General features: G+C 43.0%; 1 protein-coding gene across 8 annotated transcripts in view; it reads left to right on the top strand.

Moving 5' to 3' along the window:
* Positions 1–21,478, top strand: part of DGKI (diacylglycerol kinase iota) — a 251,072-nt gene that overhangs the window by 224,703 nt on the left and 4,891 nt on the right. For all 8 annotated transcript variants that reach the window (XM_079992291.1, XM_079992288.1, XM_079992294.1 and 5 more), the window contains 2 exons: positions 15,278–15,315; positions 18,282–18,402. In XM_079992291.1, the coding sequence (XP_079848417.1) occupies positions 15,278–15,315; positions 18,282–18,402 (159 nt within the window). The remainder of the gene's footprint in view (positions 1–15,277; positions 15,316–18,281; positions 18,403–21,478) is intronic.

Genomic DNA, 21,478 nt, shown 5'->3' with positions numbered 1-21,478 from the left:
TTCCTCTCATGTTCCATTTACCACCTGTGCCTCTGTGACAGGGGACCAGCTCTATAGTTTGATCAATATCCCTAACCACTCCAGAACCATAAAAGCATTTATGAGCTTACTTTGAAATGGAGAATCAAAGCCGCAAGCACTCTTCACCTATCATACCAAGGACATTAAAAGCTTCTGTTTAATGACAGTGAAATAGCTGATTGAGAAATGTATTACAGGGTAGAAGAATGGTTACAGGCGAGAGCCTTTTATGATGCAGCAGGGTCAGAACATTTAGTTCCGACGCTTGTAAATACTGTCTGTCATCCACCAGGAGAGGAATCGCCTTGGAACTTAGCTCTACCTAGGCTTTGCCCCCAATGCCGCAGTGATGGCTTCACTTGGCAAAAGGGGGCTAGTTGTAGCAGTCCTACGTGTTTCCCCAGCTGTCCCCTCCAGCAAAGCCGCAGACTTGGATGGGCAAAGCATTTTGCTGCTCCTCTGTACTCCAAGGTCAAACCCTGTGGGGATGATGCTCCCTGGTTCCTCGCTATGCTAGCCTGAAGCAGCGTGATGTGCTCCCTGGGTTGTGTTTTCTCAGGCTTAGTGATGATGTGCAATCAAGAAATACAAAAGATTTATTTCTGCCATCGCTCATTGCATTCCCTTCTCCTTGGGGAAAGGTCATAGCAGGGCAGACTTTGGTAATCTTTCACGATGCGGTTCCCTGCATGAGGTCAACATTTGGTGTCCCTCAATGGATCTTCTCAATTATGGATCGTCTCAGTTTTGCATCCCTGCAGCTCGGCACCCTGCGTAGCAGAACCGTTCACACCACCCTAAATCTGGCACTGGTCATAGCTCAGTGGCAAAACATCTGCTTTGCATGCAGAGGGTCCTAGGTCAATCCCCAGCATCCCCAGGTATGATGGGAGAGACTTCTATCAGAAACCCTGGCTGTGAAGAACCCTCAGCTAGGTGGACCAATAGGACCACTCAGGGAATGGCATCTTCCTTTGTTCTTAAATGGTAATCCCAGCAAGCTGAGGCTTTGTCTTGGCTTATGGAATAGTTGGGGTTTTTTTGGGATTCATGGCTCCCCAGATCTCTGTTGGGGGTATGGCAGACAGGAGCAGAGCATTGCTGGTTAGTCCAAGAATGTAAGAACACCCATTTTCAGACCAAAGCTGGTCTAGCATTTTGTTTCCAATAGTAGCTAGTGAGATGTCTCTCGAAAGCATTAGCGCATGGGAAGGCAAACTAAGCCCGGGGGCTGGATCCGGCCCAATCGCCTTCTAAATCCGGTCTGCAGATGGTCCAGGAATCAGTGTGTTTTTACATGAGTAGAATGTGTCCTTTTATTTAAAATGCATCTCTGGGTTATTATATCTCTGGGAATTCCTATGGGGCATAGGAATTTGTTCATCCCCCCCCCCAAAAAAAAATATAGCCCGGCCCCCTACAAGGTCTGAGGGACAGTGGACCGGCCCCCTGCTGAAAAAGTTTGCTGACCCCTGCATTAATGCATGAGGCCACTGCTCTCCTGAAGCTGAGCAGGTCTGGTCAGCACCAGAATGGGAAACTGTCAGAGAATCCCAGGTATGCTGCCTTGTGTTGCATAATGGAAGAAAAGTGGGTTAGAAATGTAAATAAACAAACTCATTGGATCTGCTACTGGAGGCTGTGAACAGGAATGTGCCTTATGCCAAGTTAGACCATTGACTGATCTAGCTCATCATTGTCTACACTGAATGACAGCGACTCTCCAGATTCCAGGAATCTTTTTTCCTACTTGGAGGTACCAGGGATGGAACCCGGGATGCTCTTCATGCAAAGCAGATGCCCCACTGCTGAGCTGTGCCCCTTCCCCTATAGTTGCAAGCTTTAATCCGCAGATGAAACCATTGAAACTTTAGTTGACTGAGCAGTGAATATGAATCTTAATCAGTAAGGCAAACTTTAATTGTTTCTAGACTGCATTTATAACTCATGTTGCACCAGGCACTTAACAACAAAGCTTGAACGCCACATTTTAATTAGTGTGGCTGAGACTTCAGGGCGCTCTTCTTTCTTTTCAGGACTTATTTTGGTTTGGATATATTACTCTTACAGGGAACTTAAGAAAAAAGCAACACTCAAGGCAATCTCTGAGACAATGAAAACCATAGGGACCCCAGTGTGGTTTGGTTTTAAAATCCTCCTTAAAGGCCAGGCAAAGAGGAGAATTTTCTTATGATCCTTTTCCTCAGAAACACCAACATTTTGAGGCTTCTCCCCAACCCGCCCCCCTGCCCCCCCTTGTTTTTTGGAGGTGGCAGGGAAAAGGGCCTGCCCCCCCGCTCCCGCTTTTGCTTCTAATATGGAAAAAGCAATAAAATATTAAACATGAGGTTGTTTTTTTCTAGTATTGCATTGTAGTTTCTTCCCCCCTTTTTTTACTGAAAAAGTTACAAACCGAACATCTCCCTCCCCCCCCCACTTTTTGTCAGCCCAAAGGCATTGTTCAGATGTAAACCATAATAGCAAAGTTTGTGAAAGCACTGAAGTGGAGATAGACTGAAAGTTGCCAATATCAATATGAAGGAGAATGTTAACACAGCCATATATTACGGAATGAGGCAGGTACAGTTTGTCCTGTAGAGTCCTCGTTCCTGTGCTGGATGAATGACTAGCAGTTAACCATAAAAGTCAGTCTGTCTCTCACTCTCTCTCTCTCTCTCTCTCTCGCCCTCCAGCCACACAAAGTTTTTGCATCAGTTTTTCAGAAGTATTTTAAATTGTTGTTAAAAGCAGGCTTGTTGGTGTTTTGTTTTGTTTTTAAAAAATGTTAATTTAATTGTTTTATCTTGTTTGTAAACCACTTTGCCTTTTCAAAAATATAAAATCAAATAAAGAGGTATGTAAATTTTATGAAATAAATAAAATGTTGGCCTGGGTATATTTACAGACATTGCAATGGAGTTGAATTTGTAAGATTAGCAAGAGGAAGGTCCCAAAGGTCTGTGATCCTTAGCCACTTTGCTGCGTGGCCTTTCACACCAAATCAGTGCCCTCAAACTTCTCAGCAGACAACTCTATGGGGCAAGTCTTTCATCCTGCAGTTTGTACAAGTCAAGCCACGCAGCCCTGACTAGGATTTACTTTAGCCGTCAGAACTGATAGCTGACTTGCATTCAGGCTACAGCTTCCCCTTGTCAGAGGCATTGAAGAAGAAAAAAAAGACAAGACAAACCTATTGCATGGACTGCAATTCCCGTAGGGGCTTTGCTGACAAAGAAACAAGTGTCAAACTCTCGGTTAAAGCAAGGGCTGCCCTGTGGGATGTGTGGGAATTCTGAACAGGTGAGTGAAGTGCCACACAGCCCAAGGGAGCCAGTGAGAGAAGCTGAACGGGACAGGCAGATGGTTTGTGGCTTATTCTCTGAGCCCCCTTCACAGCAAAATCTGCAATTCTGGGAAGAACGATGCAGGGTCAGGCGAATCTGAAAGTGTTGAATGGCAATCTGTTTCCAATTCTACTTGAAGACAATGCCTCTTCCCAGTTTTTGTCTTATTCTGTGATGCCGGAATTTGGGTTATAATTCTGATCCTACGTTCTTATATGGCACTCGTGGGAGACAGCCTGGTAAATTCAGGTTGTAAAGTTGTAGTTGACGGGGAGATCTTGCGCAAGAAACCTGCTCCCCCAAAGATCTGATCTTTTGTGATAAGGAAAGTGATGGGAAAAGGCACTGAGAAGTGTGGGGTGATATTTGCTTTGATGCAAACAAATCGGCATGAATGCTCATTAAATAGTCAGTGCCATTTTATTTCTCTGCTAACAGATCAGGATGAATGCTTAATAGACAGGACATCTGGAGGTGCCCTGGCTTGCAAGTAGCTCAAAGTCACGCAGGGAATCTCTTGTAAATAGCTTCCATGGTTAGTAAAGGTAAAGGTAAAGGGACCCCTGACCATTAGATCCAGTCATGGCCGACTCTGGGGTTGCGGCGCTCATCTCACCTTATTGGCCAAGGGAGCCAGCGTACAGCTTCCCGGTCATGTGGCCGGCATGACTAAGCCGCTTCTGGCGAACCAGAGCAGCACATGAAAATGCCGTATACCTTCCCGCTGGAGCGGTACCTATTTATCTACTTGCACTTTCATGTGCTTTCGAACTGCTAGGTTGGCAGGAGCAGGGACCAAGCAACGGGAGCTCACCCCGTCGTGGGGATTCAAACTGCTGACCTTCTGATCGGCAACTAGGCTCTGTGGTTTAACTCACAGTGCCACCTGCGTCCTCCATGGTTAGTAGCCCCATATAAAGGCAGTCTCACTGAATGAGCACAGGAAAACCAAGGAGGGTCAGGCAGTTCTTCAGACAAAAAAAAAAGAAGGAATCTCAGTCTCCAGTCCAAAGCATTCAGAGTGGGTCAGCAGTTCGTTCTTTTTCTTCTTTAAATTTTTATTTATCATTTTTGTTTATATACATTACATCAATTATTTAAGCATAGTTTTAACAGTTTTAACATTTTCAGTTTCGACTCCCTTTTCCCTCTTTCTGAGGTTCCTTACATTTTTGTCCTTTCCTGCATACTCCAAATTGCCTTCACTTATTCTTTTTAATTGTCTATTCTCAACTATATCTCATCTATATTTTTAAAACTGCAGGTTTTTATAATAATCCTGCCAATGTCTTGATCTGTTTACAGTTTGTAAATACTCAATAAACTACTTCCATTACTTTCTAAAAAGTTTGTTGTCTTGATTTCTTATTCTTCCAGTAAATTTTGCCATTTCTGCATACTCCATTAGTTTCTTTTTCCAATCTTCTTTCGCCGGGACCTCTTTATCCTTCCACTTTGGGGCAAATAACATTCTTGCAGCTGTAGTCACATACATAAATAAATTTCTATACTGTTCGGGTACTTCTAATCCTATAATTCCCAAGATAAATCCTTAAACTCTTTTAATTTAAACTCTTTTAATTTAAGTTCTCCACTCTCCTCTCTTAGCAAATTTCTATAAGTCGCCCAACTTTCCATCATATTTTTCTTTTTCACCACTATGGCTTCCAAAGGTGAAAGCCAAAGTGATGTTTTATCTCCAATAAGTTTTTATATTTATCCCATATTCTATACATTTCCCCCCTAATTATATGGTTTGTGAAGGCTTTATGTACTTTTGCCTTTTCATACCACAAATAAGTGTGCCAACCAAAAATACTATCATGACCTTCCAAATCTAAAATATGTGGATTCTTCAGTAGCAACCATTCCTTCAACCAGCACAGGCAAGATGCTTCATAATATAATCTCATATCCGGTAGGGAGAAACCTCCTCTTTCTTTTGTGTCTATCAGTATTTTATATTGTATTCTCAGGTTTTTCCCCTTGTCAGATATATTTAGAAATATCTTTTTGCCATTTGTTGAAGCAAACTGTCTTGCCAATCACCGGTATTGATTGAAACAAAAATAACATTCTTGGTAGTACGTTCATCTTTATGGTCGACACTCTACCCAGCAACAAAAGTTTCATTCTATCCCATATTTGCAAATTTATTTTAATATCATCCCATGTTTTCAGGTAGTTATCTTTATACAGCTGTAATCTGTTAACCATTCACCTAAATACTTAACCTTTTTTTCAGTCTTTAGACCTGATATATTTTGTAATTTATTTTTACTCTCATCATTCATGTTTTTTACCAGGAGCTTGGTTTTATCTTTATTAATTTTAAGACTTGCTATTTCTCCATTTCCCCCCCCCATCTCTTCTAATGCTTTTGGAATTAACTCTATTGTTTCTTCTACAGATACCACATCATCTGCAAATGCTTTTAATTTGTATTGTCTCTGTCCCACCCTTATTCCTTTAATTTCTTGATTCCATCTTATTCTTTGCACCAAAACTTCTAAAACTAATATAAACAATAAAGGTGACAGCTGACAACCTTGTTTAGTGCCTTAAGTTATCTTACAGTTCTCAGTCAATACGTTATTTACTATCAATTTTTCTGATTGTTCTGTATACATTGCCTTAACTCCTTTTATAAAAGTTTCTCCACAGCTCAAATATTCCAAAACTTAAACAGGAGACATTATCAAATGCTTTCTCTGCATCTAAAAACATTAAGGCTGCTTGTTTTTTGCATTTCTCACTTCTAGTATTCTATTAGAACCAAAGAGGGTCAAGAAGCCCTTCAGACAAAGGAGAAAGGAGGAATCTTAGTCTCCAGTCAAATGCATTCTGAGTGGGCCAGCAGTTCTTGCAATTAGGAGTGAAAGCATTTGCATACGAAGCCTTGATTAGCCTTTCACTCTGCCTTTGCTTTTAAATGTGCCATTACTCAATTGCTCTTCTCCCCTTGCCAGCATAACAGTGTTTTAATGAAGTGCATGGGATAGCCAGCCAAAATCGTACTCTCTCCACTCACACATCTCCTTCATCTTCCTGCTCCCGTAATCCATCCCCAACCCCCATCTTTCTTTCAGCTTGACAACTATTTTCTCCCTTTTCATTGCTTCCAAAAGTGGCATCAACTTGTCATTGGGTTAGTTTTCTTCTTCTTTAAATGGTTATCTTACAGGATACATTGGAAAAGCCAGCGAGTCTGGCGCTCTGGTTGTGCACAGCTTTTCTTAGACCAGGGCTAAGAAAAGAAACCTGTGGCCCTCCAGGTATTGGTGTTGGACTCCAACTCCCATCAGCCCCAGGAAGCACAGTGAGGGATGATGGGAGTTGTAGTCCAACAACAAATAGAGCACCACTGGTTCCCCATCCTTGAGTTAGACAACAAAACTGTCACTCTACACCTTCACAATGAGAACCTTTTCACATGTTCTGTAGGCTCTGTAACCCTCTGCACAGGTTTACAGGAAGCAACAGCCAATCCTGGTACTCAGATGGTACTCATCTGTATTGATACAAATGTGCCATTCACACATTAAACTGCTAGGTGTACATCTAAGCAACATAATGTTGAATTGGCCCTCATCTCTACTTTGCAAGTTGGCTCATCTAGTCCAGTACAGTCTGCACTGACTGGTAGCAGCTCTCCAGGATGTCTTTATCAGCCCTATCTGGAGATGCCAATGATTGCTCTTGGCACCTTCTGCATGCCAAGCATGGTTCCCCATTCATTTGAACGCACAGAAATAAATTCTTTTTTTTTTTTAAAAAAAAGAATAAAATAAAAATAAAGAATAAACATATGCACAAATTCTTCCTGCATTTTCATTTCTTTATTAGATGTAAGGTACTATATTTACTTTGCTTGAATTATTCTGGTTTTATGTAAGCCACTTTGTGTTGTGTGTGTAAAAAGGCTGAGCAAAAATTAACAAAACAAATGAAACATTCCACTTAGGGGACGATGTGGTATAGCTATTCTCTGTCTGGGTTGCAATCATTATACTCGCTTACCTGGTAGTAAGTAACTAAGTGAGGCTTACACCTGCGTATGCATGTATGGGATTGCACCATTGTAAGCTCTCCCTTTTTGTCCTGCCCCCCCCCCATTTTAAACACTTTCTGGCTTGCTACTGTTCGTCTAACAAGAGAGAGGGAGACGAAGAGACTTTCTTTCATCTATCCTTGTTGAATGAAGACTACAGGAATAAAGGAAACGCTCCATTTATCAGGTCTGCAACTGTAGTGTGATGGCTTTAAGACATTGCTATTTCTAAGAATAGAAATGTTATTTGAGGCACTGTCTCAAAACAATGGCTTATATCAAGAGGTTATAAATTGTAGTCCCCCAAAATGTCTCTGCCTTTTATCAGTTCAAGATATGCCTTTTATCAGTTCAAGATATGCCTATGAATGTTACGAGTTGTATTCATTTGCAAACATTTTCACTGAAAGTATCAGTTAATTTTAAAAATAGCAACTTTTAAAGTAAAGCTTTAAAATAAACTTTAAAGCTTTGGACTCAGCTACATTGGCAAAGAAAAAATGCTTTATGTGCATTGTTTATGCATTCTAACACCGTGACACCAGGCGGCGCTGTGGAGTTCCATTTTTGTCACCCCGATTTCTCATGCAAAGTTTGCAACACATTTAACTGAGACGCTTCTTTGATATGTCTAGATCCAGCCTATATTAAGAATGCTCACTATTGAAAGGGAATAAGTGGAACAAGAATGTGACATACTGCGGAATTCAAACTTTTGACCTCAGATTTAAATGATAATGTTTTAAGACACTGCACTACAACCCCAGAACTGATAAACTGACCCCTCTAGTTTAGTTTTGGTTAGTTTAATATTTGATTAGTTTAATCTGTGTCACCTACCTTAAGCAAACTGGGGTCACCAACTTGGTGCCCACGAGCACTGTGGCTCCCAAAAAGGCATTCACTGGTGCCCCGGACAGCTTCCCAAGACTCTGAGCTTTCGTTTAAAAAGAAGGAGCAAGTATCTCAGCCTGGATAGCTCAGTTGGTTACAGCATGATGCTGATAACACCAAGGTTGCAGGTTTGAATCCTGCATGGGATGGCTGCCTTTTCCTGCATTTCAGGGGGTTGAACTCAATGATCCTCAGGGTCCCTACCAACACTGCAATTCTATGATTCTAGCTCTCATAGAAATGAAGTTATGGAGTAAGAAAGGCAGGTACCTTCTAAGCAATTTATGTGAAACGAATGTTCTGTGGCCACCTTGTATATTTTCCCTGGTACTGAGGAATGCTCCCTGTTGCTATTAGTAGCAGCATTACTATTTGTGTGTGATCAGTATTGTGTGATTTCCACAATCAGGACCAGCAAGACATAGCTGATGTCTGATGGTTGCGGGTGGTTGTTTCTTATTTTGTGTTATTCCCCACTCCCCATGACAGCCATTTTATGACTGGTGCCTGCAGCGCACTCTCAAAATTAACAACGTGCCCACTGGTCCAAAAAGGTTGGCTACTTCCAGTTTAGTACATGCTCACATGTGAAGTGGAAATATTTATGGGGACTATGAGAGCCACATCTTGTAGCCACCATGTATGCTTTCATTGCAGTTTTAAAGTCTCCTCTGCAGTGCTATGTTGAAATGAAATTACTGCAGTTTAGGGTGGCTTTTGTAGACTGATTGGAAAAAAATGAGAAGGGAAAGCTGTGCTAGAGCTACCAGCCAAACAGGTAACTGTGAGAGCACTTTTCCGGAGCTATGCAATGCTTAAATGTTTTTTTTTAAAAAAAATAAATAAACAGCAGCAGCTCTAGGGCATTGGCTTGTTGTAAATTACAGTGAACAGAACTTATTCTTTCAGTCCAACATCTGTTGCCAGTGTCCCAACATTTCTGAAAGAGAGCGTCTGTTTCTTAACAATGCCGGTTGTGCAAGGTTTACCTAATTGACAGGGGGGGGGGTTGGGGTTTTTTTTTACACTGGCAGCTTCAGCAAAGAGCACAAAGGTTTAAAAATGCATAGAAAAGCAAGTTACCTCTTTCATCCTCCCGGCTTCTCCCTGCTAGAAGAATGGAGGTCTATTGATGATCTAGCCAGCCCAGGGAAATGCGCTGTGTTGCCAACGTTGTATTTTGCCAGTTTGTTAGATGGGTAGAAGCCTTAGGTCTGCACTTTTGTCAGTCACACAAGGTTTTCTGTGGACTGTGTGTGTGTGTGTGTGTCTGTGTATAGCTAATCCACTTACCCAATCAAAGAGCACTAAAGCACTTCTATTTCTTGCTGCAAATGCTCATCTTAGGGAAAAGTCAAGAAAATAATGACTTGGTCTCCGTGTTTGTTGAATGGAATAATGCTTGGTGACATCTTCAAGGCCTGGAGATACTTTATGGCATGATAAAACGTGTGCATAATTCATGCTCTGTATTGTGAGGCAGCAACACTTGTCGCCCTCTGAATAAATGCATATTTAAAGGCCTCCTTTCGCCCATAATTGCACACTGATAGTGCCAGCCAGATTCTTTTTTCCTAGAACTGAGAGCCAAGCCAATTTTCAACGGTTTGAAGCCTGAGTTGCAACCATGCTCACATAGTTTAGAACCCAGGGGTGGGTGAGGGGCAGCGAGATTACCTGGGGGCAGTGCTACAAGGCAAGTGAAGAGACGGGGGGGGGGGGCAGGCAGGGTGTAAATGACCTTTGAAAAAGCTGGTATCAACTCCACCAATTTTGTTGAATTGTTTGGGCTAAACAGTTTTAATTGAATTGCAAATAAATGTGCAATTTAGGGTCACTGTTTTGAATTTCATTGTGTTGTTATCTTTCTTAGTCGGTCGTGCAAACCACTATTCTGAATAATGAACGGCCTCCCTCGGGAGGTTGTGGACTCTCCTTCCTTGGAGATTTTTAAAGCAGAGGTTGGGTGGCCATCTGTCACGGATGCTTTAGCTGAAATTCCTGCATTGCGGGGGGGTTGGACTAGGTGAGTCTCCGGGGTCCCAACTCTGCAGTTCTATGATTCTGTGAGTCAGGGCAGCTAACAAATGGACGGCCACTCACTTTCTCAACAAAAAGGAATGGTATCACCAGAAAAGAGGTCTCTGATTTGCATAAAACTCGCAGGTGCTCATTTATATGTATACATGTATTACATCTCTATAGAGTATGTGCAGGGCATCTCAACATAGCGGAAGAGACAGTGGCAGGGCAGCTGGGTTGCCTGTTCAGTCTGCTGTCCAGGGGTTAAGTGCTGATGGGCAACTTCAAGGCTCCTGCTCTCTCTTCTTAAGGTTCTTTCTTTTCAAGCTCGACCTGGACTGGGCTGCCCTTTAAAAATGGAGTCCCTATGAAAAGAGGACTGCCCCCTGTAGAATAGGACACAAAGCCACCCTATCTGGCAATCAGTATTCCAAAGCAGGGACCAGCAACTTCTAGGGGGTCTGGGGGTGCATCAGCAAACTGGAGAAATTCTTGCGGGCATCACACACCGACATGCATACCCACAACCAAGGACTGGGAATACTTTTTAGGTGTGTGTGTGTGTTTGTATGTGTGTGTGTGTGTGTAAGGTTCAGTATCCCCCTTGTACCCTACCCTTCAAATTGCTTCCACACTCTTCTATAGGAGCTTGCCTTCTACCATTCAGGGCTGTTTCCCCACCGTAGTGTCCAGTTCGCCCCTTAATGTTGATGAAAAGCAAGTGGAGTATTATTCTATACAGGGGCGAGATATTTTCGTTCATGGCCAGCAGAGGGAGTAAAGTTAACACTTCCAGGGATGCTTGTAATGGATGAATAGCTCTATTATTGTCTATATGAGAAATTTTCATTTGGGTTTTAAAATCCCAATGTATTGACAGCTCCATCCCTCCTTCGGAACCGCACAGACAAAAATAGAAATAATGAAGGCTAACAATGCAAGCTGAGTTTTATGGATTTATGGATCCGTGCTTCCAGTGTGAGAAAACAGGTTGCATGTGAACTGTTGCTTTGAGGTCTCCTAGCAATGTCTTAATAGATAACAATTTATAAAAGTTTAGCAATACAATATGTCATAAATAAATGTGCTAATAAATAATACTTAACATCACTATAGTGATTTCAAAAGTTCAAAACACTCTACATGCATTGGCCAGTTGAAATCCTTACAACTGTCCTTTCAGGTAAATGAAGTACTGTTGTCCCCCATGCAGCTGATAGGCAGACTGAGGCTAGAGGAAAAGAGCTTGCTTAAGACTATCTAGTAGACTGTCTGGCAAAGGCAAGAGTAGAACTGGAGCTCTCATGATTCACATCTCAGTCTCTTAACTACCATGCTATACCAGTTTTACATGCCCTCCAACATTTCTCCAATGAAAATAGGGACGTCTCATTCCACAATGATAATTTTACTATTTATGCCCCACACATCTTATTGAGTTCCATTTTAAGATGCAGGTGGCGTTGTGGTCTAAACCACTGAGCCTCTTGGGCTTGCCGATTGGAAGGTCGGCAGTTTGAATCCCCGCAATTGGGTGAGCTCCCGTTGCTCGGTCCCAGCTCCTGCCAACCTAGCAGTTTGAAAGCACACCAAAAAGTGAAAGTAGATAAATAGGTAAGGTAAACAGCGTTTCCGTGTGCTGCTCTGGTGCCAATGTTCCATTGCGCCAGAAGTGGCTTAGTCATGCTGGCCACATGACCCAGAAAAACTGACTGCAGACCAACGCCGGCTCCCTTGGCCTGTAAAGCGAGATGAGCGCCGCAACCCCAGAGTCATTCGCAACTGGACTTAACTATCAGGGGCACCTTTATCTTATAAAGCAGCAATAAATAATTTTGGAAGTAGAGTTTCCACAAATAGACTTGAAGAAGTTGCTTGACTGAGCCTGCTGGAGGTACAGTATCTGCTGAACAGGAAAAGATTCTCCCCTCTTACACACACCCTTTTTATTCATTTATCTGCCCCTTTAGAAACAAACAAACAACCCCACAATACCCAGCAAAGCAACACATGTGTCCCAGTTAATAGAGCTGCTGGGTGCTTTTCGGAAAACCTGTAAATAAGTTGTCATGAAATCTGCCTTAAGAGTTACTGTAGTTTTATTGGTTGTCTTATAACCCTTTTGGTTTGGATGTTACATTTTCCTGTGCTGCACATGGGAAATGAAGTGAGGAAATGTTCCTGAGACTCTTACACAAAAGTCTGATGCAAGAAGCATTTGAATCTTGTATCGCAAACATAGACTCTCTGAGTGAGCAACACTGCTTAGTTTCTTTGCTTGCATCCTTCAGTTCTTCCTGCAGTGATTTCTTTCTTTCTTTCTTCCTCTCCCTTTTACACATTTGTGGTGTTATTCCTGGAGTAATAATGAGCTCCTTGTGGAATTCTCTCCACGGAGGTGCCAGCCCAGCACTGCACAGAGAAAATTCTCTGCCAATTTGCTTGTACTTCTTCATTTTTCAGACTCCAGTCGAGGCGAGGGTTTCTAGTCAGGAATATGGTGGTGCTAGAGGCAGTTCCGTTTCTGCACTAGGCAAAGGTAATATTTGGAGGAACTGAAATAATTTCAATTCTCATCTAAAGGCAAATCCATCATAATTATACCTCTTTAAACAATAGGTGAACTGATACGCCTCTGAAATTTGCATTTTTACAGATGACCTTTGACGTTCTTTGGGTTGTGGTGCATGAGAGGGTCTTCACTATGATGGTCTCTGGGTTGTGATATGCCTTCCCTGCTAAGTTGTGTCTCACCCCATCACTGGCTGCTCAAGATGCATATTTTTGCAGAGCATAACTCCACCTGCAGAGTTTCTGCTTGCTCTTTGATACAGTCTAAGTGATGACTTAGTGTTGACCTTGAATGTAACCCACCTTGAAACTGCATGGTGATGGGCCAACTATAAATCAGAGATAGGGCTCCTCAGTCCCAGAGTTCAAATGCAGCCCCCCAACCCTCTCCATCTGGCTCCCATGACTATTCTCAAGCCATGTTCCCATGCTACCCTCCTCAATTTTCCTGCTCCGAACCCTCCTCAGTTGGTTTACTCCTGGCTGGAATATACCACTGAATTATGATCGTGCCTCTTTCTTGCCTGGATAGAGCATGAAGAGAGAGGAGCATGAAGTGTGGCTGTACGTAGGAACATCTGACTTTTACTGTACCATGATAAGAGTCACACCTGTGGCTCCACCCACTTTTTGTGGGGGGGGGGCGCCCCCCACTGACATGTGGTGCTTGGGAGGTTGCACATGAGGGAATGTGGCTCTTGTGGGTGAAAAGGTTCCCCACTCCTGCAAATAACTGATTGGATTATGTATAACTGATCCTTTATATATGGATATGGTTTCTTAGAAAGATAGGAAGCTGCCTTATACTGAATCAGACCCTTTCTTCTTCTTCTTCTTCTTCTTCTTCTTCTTCTTCTTCTTCTTCTTCCTCTTCCTCTTCCTCTTCCTCTTCCTCTTCCTCTTCCTCTTCCTCTTCTTCTTCTATCACTCGTTGCCGAGTAAGATTGTCTTCCATGAAGATGGTCTTAACTTTGAGTCGTTAAGTGACTGTGGAGGCCAATTCTGGATCCACACGTCCTTCCACAATGGGGACATAGGTTTCCAGGCGGGAGTTGATCACGGTCAGGGTTTTCCAAGCATGCCTTCCTCTTAGTGCATTTCTCCCTTTCGTCCTGAGTTTGAGCGTCTTCAAAGCCCATGACACCTTTGGTAAAGGCTGTTCTCCAATTGGAGCGCTTTCAGGCCAGTGTTTTCCTTTTGTTGGTGTTTATACTACATTTTTAAAGATTTGCCATGTTGACCACCAGCCTTATGCTTTTTACAGTTTGGAATAGAGTAGTTACTTTGGAAGATGATAATCAGGCATACTCACAACATGACCAGTCCAACCAAGTTGATGTTGAAGAATCATCGCTTTGACACTGGAGATCTTTGCTTCTTCCAGTACACTGGCATTATTTCACCTGTCTTCCCAGGTGTTGTGCCAAAATTTTCATAGACACTGTTGCTCCATCTAGCTCAGTGCTGTCCACACTGACAGGCAGCAGCTCTCCAAGGTTTGGGGCAGGCAATATTCTCAGTCCTACCTGGAGATGCCAGGGATTGAACCCAGAACCTTCTGCTGGCAAAGCAGATGTGCCACAACTGAGCTATGGCCTTCCTTGAATTGAAGCCTTCTGTAAGAATCCCTTACTGGTTAAGCACGTCACTAAGCACCTTTTAATGCATTACATTGGTTGGTGTATCCCTAAATATGTAAAGTGTTTATGTGGCAAGTGGATATTTGAAAATATTTGGCTTATACAGGTACATTCACTAGAGTTCTGGTAATTTCAGCAACTCCTTGCACTTGGGGCAAATATGGGATTGGTGCTACATAATGTGTGAAACAGGGTCCGATGTGATGAGACGATTTTCAGGGTCAGACTTTGGCAATCTTCTGTAATATGTCATCTTGTGCAAGGCCAAAATTTGGTGCCCCCAAATGGATCTTCTTAATTATCACTCCTCTCAAATTTGCACCCCCTCGGCTTGATGTCATGTGCAGGAGAACTGACTGCACTGCACCAAATCCAGAGCTGCCATTTTTCACAAGTGAGAGAAAAGAGAGAGAGGATCTTTTGGAAGTTCATATGCTGCTTGTATGACATGTGATGCTTTTTGATGCAGAATAGAATATGGAACAAGATGTAGGGTTGCTGCTGCTGCTGCTGCTGCTGTTTTTACATTTGCAAATATGTGTTGATTTAAGTTTCAGGTGTGAAAAGGCTCTTAAATCTAAGTTGCAATGCATAACAATGGCCTGGAAAGGTCATGCCTGTAGAATATAAGGCCTTTGGGGCGAGCCTCTTATTTTGTATTAATTATCGCAATCGGGCAACATTTGTGTCAAGAATGATTATTAATGCTAATGTTCTCTTTTTGTTCTTTGCAGCACTTTTACAGTCAGTAATAGCTGGTGATTTTCTAAAAGTAAGTAAAAGAAGTTCTGATGCATGCTCATTGATATTCCCTATACCCCTTACATGGTTGTTATTATTACCATTCATTTATTTATTTAATACAAGTTTTTATATCTCAAGAATGATCAACCAAAAAAGGGATAAAAAATAACTAAAAATGTAAACATGGAGAAATAGAACAACCCCCGAAAGCCAAAGAATCTATGAACAGGATTAAAATGGCTGGTGGGCTAGTTTACATTTGCATCTAAATATTTGGGAAATTAAACCAGGACATTAAGATGGGCACCAGGCAAACCTCACTGGAGAGAAGAACTGGGGCACCATCGCCATAAAGTCTCACCTTAGATCAGCCTTTGTCAAACTGGCTTGGCCTGATGGGAATTGTAGTCCAAAATATCTGGAGGGCACCAGGTTGGCAAAGGCTGCCTTAGATGATGGGGGCACTAGCAGGAGGCCCTCTAGTCAAGATCTTCATACAGTAGTACCTCGGTTTTTGAGCGTCTCAGAAAACAAACGTTTTGGTTTTTGAACGCCGAAAACCCAGAAGTAATTGCTTCCATTTTTGAATGCGCCTCGAAAGTTGAACAGCTTCCACTGTGTGTTTTCCAATTTTTTTTCCAATTGAACTTGCAGCCAGCCTTTTGTGCCTCAGTTTTCGAACATTTCAGAAGTTGAACGGTCTTCCAGAACGGATTATGTCCGAGAACCGAGGTATCACTGTATATGGGTGCTTTGACTCTAAGCTATGAAAGGTGAAAACAGCACTTTGAACTGGGCCCAGAAATGCATTGGGAGTGAGTGCAGTTAGAATAGTCCAGCCACAGTCTTTTCATAATGGCCATTCCCATTCTGCATTAACTTATCATTTCTGAACAGTCTTCAAATGCAGTCTCACATATAGCGCATTACAGTGGTCTAGCCTGGAGGTTATCAAAGCGTGGATAACTGAGGCCAGGATAATTTGTTATCCTTCTTCAAACTCCAAATGGGTACATATCTGAATACCAAATGCCAACTAGAACGACTTCTAGAACAAGAGATCTCATCGAGTGCAACTATGTACATAAGTAAGTTTTAAGCGCCTTCCACAGTCATCTCAAGGCAATGTACAAAATGTAGCAAAAGAAGCTAGAAAACAGTTTAAAACAGAACAGAAAAGATCAGCAGCTCAGAAAAAATAGCAAGTGGCTACCCATGACAGAGACCTATTCATTCTGTTGGAAAAGCTTTTTGGAACGAAAATGTCTCCAATCATATCTGGAAATCTTTCATGCCTCCGATGAAATAAAGTAAAACCTACAAGGCCTTATCCTGCACAACACACCCACCCTCAAGCATACTGAGTTACTTTATAAGCTGAAGAATTACTATTAAATGCTAAACACTCACAACTTCCCCAAGAGACTAGTCTTAGCAATACTACAAGATCCAAACACTCCTAAACGCATAGTTCAGTGCAGATGCAAGTAGCTACCCATCTAAGGAACAGGCACCACAGTCTATCATCTTATGATTTGATGTATGGCCAGTCTAATAGTACATTAGTTTCTGCTCTCCTTTGCACTTCATTGCAATTTCAGTATTTGCTGTGAATGCAGTTCAGATATCAAGCAGGTTCCAGGAATGCCAAGCCTCTCCTATATCTCTCCTGTCAGGGTAGAAAGGGGAGGGTTTTCCCCCCTCCCCAACTCCTGTCATTATGCTGCTTATGTCTGTCATTGCATCACCTGTTTTTCAGTAACCAAGGCACATTTCAGAGGTTACATTTTTTCTGATCAAGGGATCACTGCCAAAAATGACATTATGCCGTGTTATTGATTCTCTTACATTTATATCCCACCTTTTGCCTGTCATGGAACAGAAAGTGATGCTCCTAAACAGACCCAAATCTGCTTAGCTTGGATATTTTATGTGCTTTCTGACCACAGACTAGGATTTTTATTCGTCCACACAAGAATTTGAGGTGGGCTGTGCCATGAGAAGTTCTTGCTTCTGGATAATTGCAATCCATGAATTGGAGCTGGCTCAGTGCTTTAAAATGTTCTCTTTGTGAAGCTTGTGAAATGTCCCAGGAGACACATTTTTGTGAAGAACGTAATATAAGAATCAAGTCCTGCATCCTGTTCTCACAGTGGCCAAGGAGATACTGTACCTATGGAAGGCTCACAAGCAGGACGAAATATAGACCTACCAGGCCTCTCTAAGCAGCTCCCAGGACTCTCTCCACCCCACATTTCTCACAAGCCCATCTCCATGCCCTCCTCAATTGCTCCTATCTGCCTAGTATGTGTGCAACTCACTCGTCACGGTGACAGCTAATGTGTGCAGCAGTTTTCTATGACCATCACATGCAAACCAGTTCTCAGGACTTTCACTGGCCTAGGGAGGATGGGCTCTTATGCTGAAGGTTATTGGGGCTTCATCTGATTGTTGGCTTATTCAGAGAGCCCTGTGCTGTGTGTTGAACCCCTGACAATCAGCTGATGGGCAGAGCTTCAAAGTTCATTGCAAAGGCTTTTGCAGGTGCTACCCATCAGGTGATCTGTGGTGCCTGCAAACCCCTTTTCAGCACAGCTGGAACTTTACCTGCTCCATACCAGACATCATATATGATCCCTGGTGCAGGACAGGTGAGTGAGTGATGGCTTGTCCTGGTGGACCAAATGGAGCGACATGGTGTGACCAAATAGGCCAACGGGCCAGAGGTTCCTCACCTCAATTACAAACAAATTTAACACAAAGTTAATAGGCCATTGTCCAACCTATTTTACATTACAGTGTAAGGCGTTCATGAAATGCTATTAAAGATACTTGCTTATTTTTCCATTGCTCAGAGCTGAATCTGGAAGCCCAGCAAACATTTGCCTAACAGCTATTTCTGTTTTAGCAATGCAATTTGTTTAAGGCCACATCTGCAAAAGGAAACCACAACCTCACATTACTTAGACTTTTCTCTATGCATTTATCTTCCAGTTCATAGACTGCTGCAAAAAAGGAGCTAATCTGTTAATCCAGGGACCTGACCACTGTTCCTTGCTTCACCACGCAGCCAAGACTGGGCATGGCGAGATTGTGAAGTACATCCTAGACCATGGTGAGTGAGGGGGTGGGTGCCAAGCTCTTCGCATTCAAGGGGCCTTATTGGCTCTGATCAATTACCTGGTTGGAAGGCACGGGTGTAAAAAATCCCTCTGTCTAGCCCTTCCACTGGCAAAGTGCACAGACAATAGCTTTTCAGATGCTTGGTAGTGGTATTGTAGAACCATTATTGCCAGTGATGCAAACATGTGTTGGTTTGTGTCTCACCACAAACCTTATTTGTTCAATAACAACATGATGAACTAACACGGCACTGAGAAAGAGTGTCACTGATGCTGCCTGCAGGCCTGGGACATGACACTGGAAGGAGAGCAATCAGCACAATCTCACTCTCCCTTCATGCAACTGATGCATGAATAGGGATAAAGTCTCTGACCAACTGGTTTCATATGTTCCCTTTAGAAAGGCTGAAACATATTGGCACTTCTTCAGTAGACAGCCATACATTTTGACGTGGTGCTTTGATGACCTTAGCAGCAGGTCTATTTTACCCATTTGAAGGTGGTGGCCTCAGTACATGCCTCTGAAGAATGTGGGATGAGGGACCAGAGCTTCAAGGGGGGAAAATAATAGGGGATGGGGAGGTTGCATTTATCTTCTATTAGTGAGGTGCTCAATGGCATCTGCTTGGACTTCCTTTCCAATGAATTTTTTTTTAAGGAAAACTCTGGGCTCCCTTGCAGCAGTGCAGGGCTCTTTGCAGCCTGGGAGATGCTTTTTGACAACAACATACAAAGTAGCATGTCGATAAACACAGACCTGGGATCGTTCCATTGCTTAGTTTCTCTTGCAAGTTGCTAGATGACCGGGGAACCATATGAATCTCCTCAGTTTGGTTTGGGTATTGAGGTTCCTCCAGATCAAACACACAGCCCTCATTATTAGTGCAGCCACATAAGCAGAATCAATTGTATGGTTCTCTGCCACCTGCCAGCTCCCACCCATGGGATTGCATATTCACACATGACATAGATGGATGGGATATCACCATGGAGAAATGCTTCTCCCATAGCTTGGAGTGCATGTGAAGAGGGTCTGAGTAACTGCATTATTCTTGGTTGGAAGACAGAGGCTTAATGTTGTCTGTGTTAAGAAAGAGGGTTGATTGGGAAGGAGGGGATTGCATTTATGGGTGTCATGTTGTTTGGAAATCTGGCTGAAATGGGAACCTTTAGCTTCCTCTTTTGTCTCCTTGTGAGGGGGCAGATGCCTGATTTTCCACATCTTCACCCCACCTTCTTGGCCCACATACACACAGCACCATAGGGATTTTGATGTGCTTTGCTTCCTGGGAAACCACCAGTGTGTGTGTGTGTGTGTGTGTGTGTGTGTGTGTGTGGTGCAGCTAAAGGCAGGATAAAGGGGAAAGAATTATGAATTTGAGACAGGCTGACAATTGGAGCTGTGAAGGACAGACAGTGGTCCCCACAAGGCACCCTCCTGTTGCTTTCCCCTTCTGAGCTCTTTTCAGCTGAGATTCCCCTCACCATTCTTCCTTTAATTCCCTGATCCTTTTCTTCACTTCTCCACCTCCCTGCACATTTCTCTCTTTCTCTTTCCCCGTTTTGTTTTTATTTCCCCATCCCTCCCCGCTGTTTTCCTTGATAGAAATCTCACTCATGCATTTCCCTTCCGGATTTCCATTGGGTTAGTTGGCACTCCCTTTCTCCTTGCCTTCCCCCCCCGCTCCCCCCCCCCCCCCGCTTTCCTTTGCTCCTTGTCCCTGGGTAAAAGCAGCCAGCTCCCTGCTGTGGCAGGATGACAGTGCCACTAGCTTTCTCCAGTGCCAGCCTTTCCCACATCTGTGCGGCTTTTGTCCTGAGCCAGAGGAGGATTTGGAATGGTCGTCTGGCAGCAAAGGGGAGATTGATATATATAAGAAAGTGAGGTCCAGAAAAGGGGAGGAATCAGAGGGGGGCATGAGATGGTTGCTGGAGAGGCAGGCATTTGAGAAAAAAGGCTGAAATCCCATGCACATTTAGGTTGTATGCACACTATACATTTTAAGCACCCCCTCACCCCAAAGAATCCTGGGAACTGTGGTTAGCTAAGCATGCTGGGAGTTATAGCTCTGTCAGAGATAAACTACAGTCAGGGCTGTGTGTGTGTGCTTCAAACCTCCTTTAAATATATCACATTTATGCATCCGTACTTGGGATATAGCTGTCAACTTTTCTCTTTTCTTACGAGGAATCCTATTCGGAATAAGGGAATTTCCCTTAAAAGAAGGGAAACGTTGAGAGCTATGACTTGGGAGTGAGCTCCATTTAACTCAGTGGACTTTACTACTGAATAATTTCCACTGGATCAACTAATTAACTCTCCTTTCCATTTGATTTCCTCCCCTTGACCCACCATATTGTATCTTTATCTTTCGTTGGCAAACCCCTAGGTGGGTTGTTGTTTTCTTTCTCTGTTTCAACTTTCTCTTTGGTGCTTAATTTTAGACACTTTATAAATGACAGCAACAAAACAAGAAACAATCATACTAAATAATAAACAAGTAAAGGGCACTGGGCTAAAAATCAAGGCTGATGCCCTGTCCCTAAGCTCCATCCTCTCAAAATGCATACATTTGTCTTCTTCACCTTAAAGACATGCTAAATTTCTCCCAGATTCAAAATTGTGAGGGGGTAACTGAAGGTGAATGAAACACTGCCCCACTGACCTCAGTCTGCCCTCAGCCTCTCCCCACCTGCCTGCCTTCATACCTACAACCACTTTAAAGGGTGACATTAACCATCATCTGCCTTCTCCTTAGTCTTAGTGTTGCTCTTGTAGAACTCGGCAGGAAGACGAAGGGTGCAAACTAGCATTAGTTGGCCCTACCTGCCACTGGCTCTGGCTTGATCTACTGTTTGTCTGCCTCCCACCCTACCAGCCTCAATAGGCACCAAACACCAATGAATTTTAACACTCTGCATTGTATTTCCTTGTACTGGGAGTGGCCGCCGAGACCACATAACACCGCTCTTGAAAGACCTACATTGGCTCCCAGTACGTTGCTGGGCACAATTCAAAGTCTTGGTACTGACGTTTAAAGCCCTAAATGGCCAAGGCCCAGTATACCT

The sequence above is a fragment of the Podarcis cretensis genome (assembly GCF_951804945.1).
Source record: "Podarcis cretensis genome assembly, chromosome: 10".
NCBI classification, from domain to species: domain Eukaryota; kingdom Metazoa; phylum Chordata; class Lepidosauria; order Squamata; family Lacertidae; genus Podarcis; species Podarcis cretensis.
The sequence above is the reverse complement of the archived record's forward strand: the minus strand, read 5'-3'. Positions and strand labels throughout refer to the sequence as shown.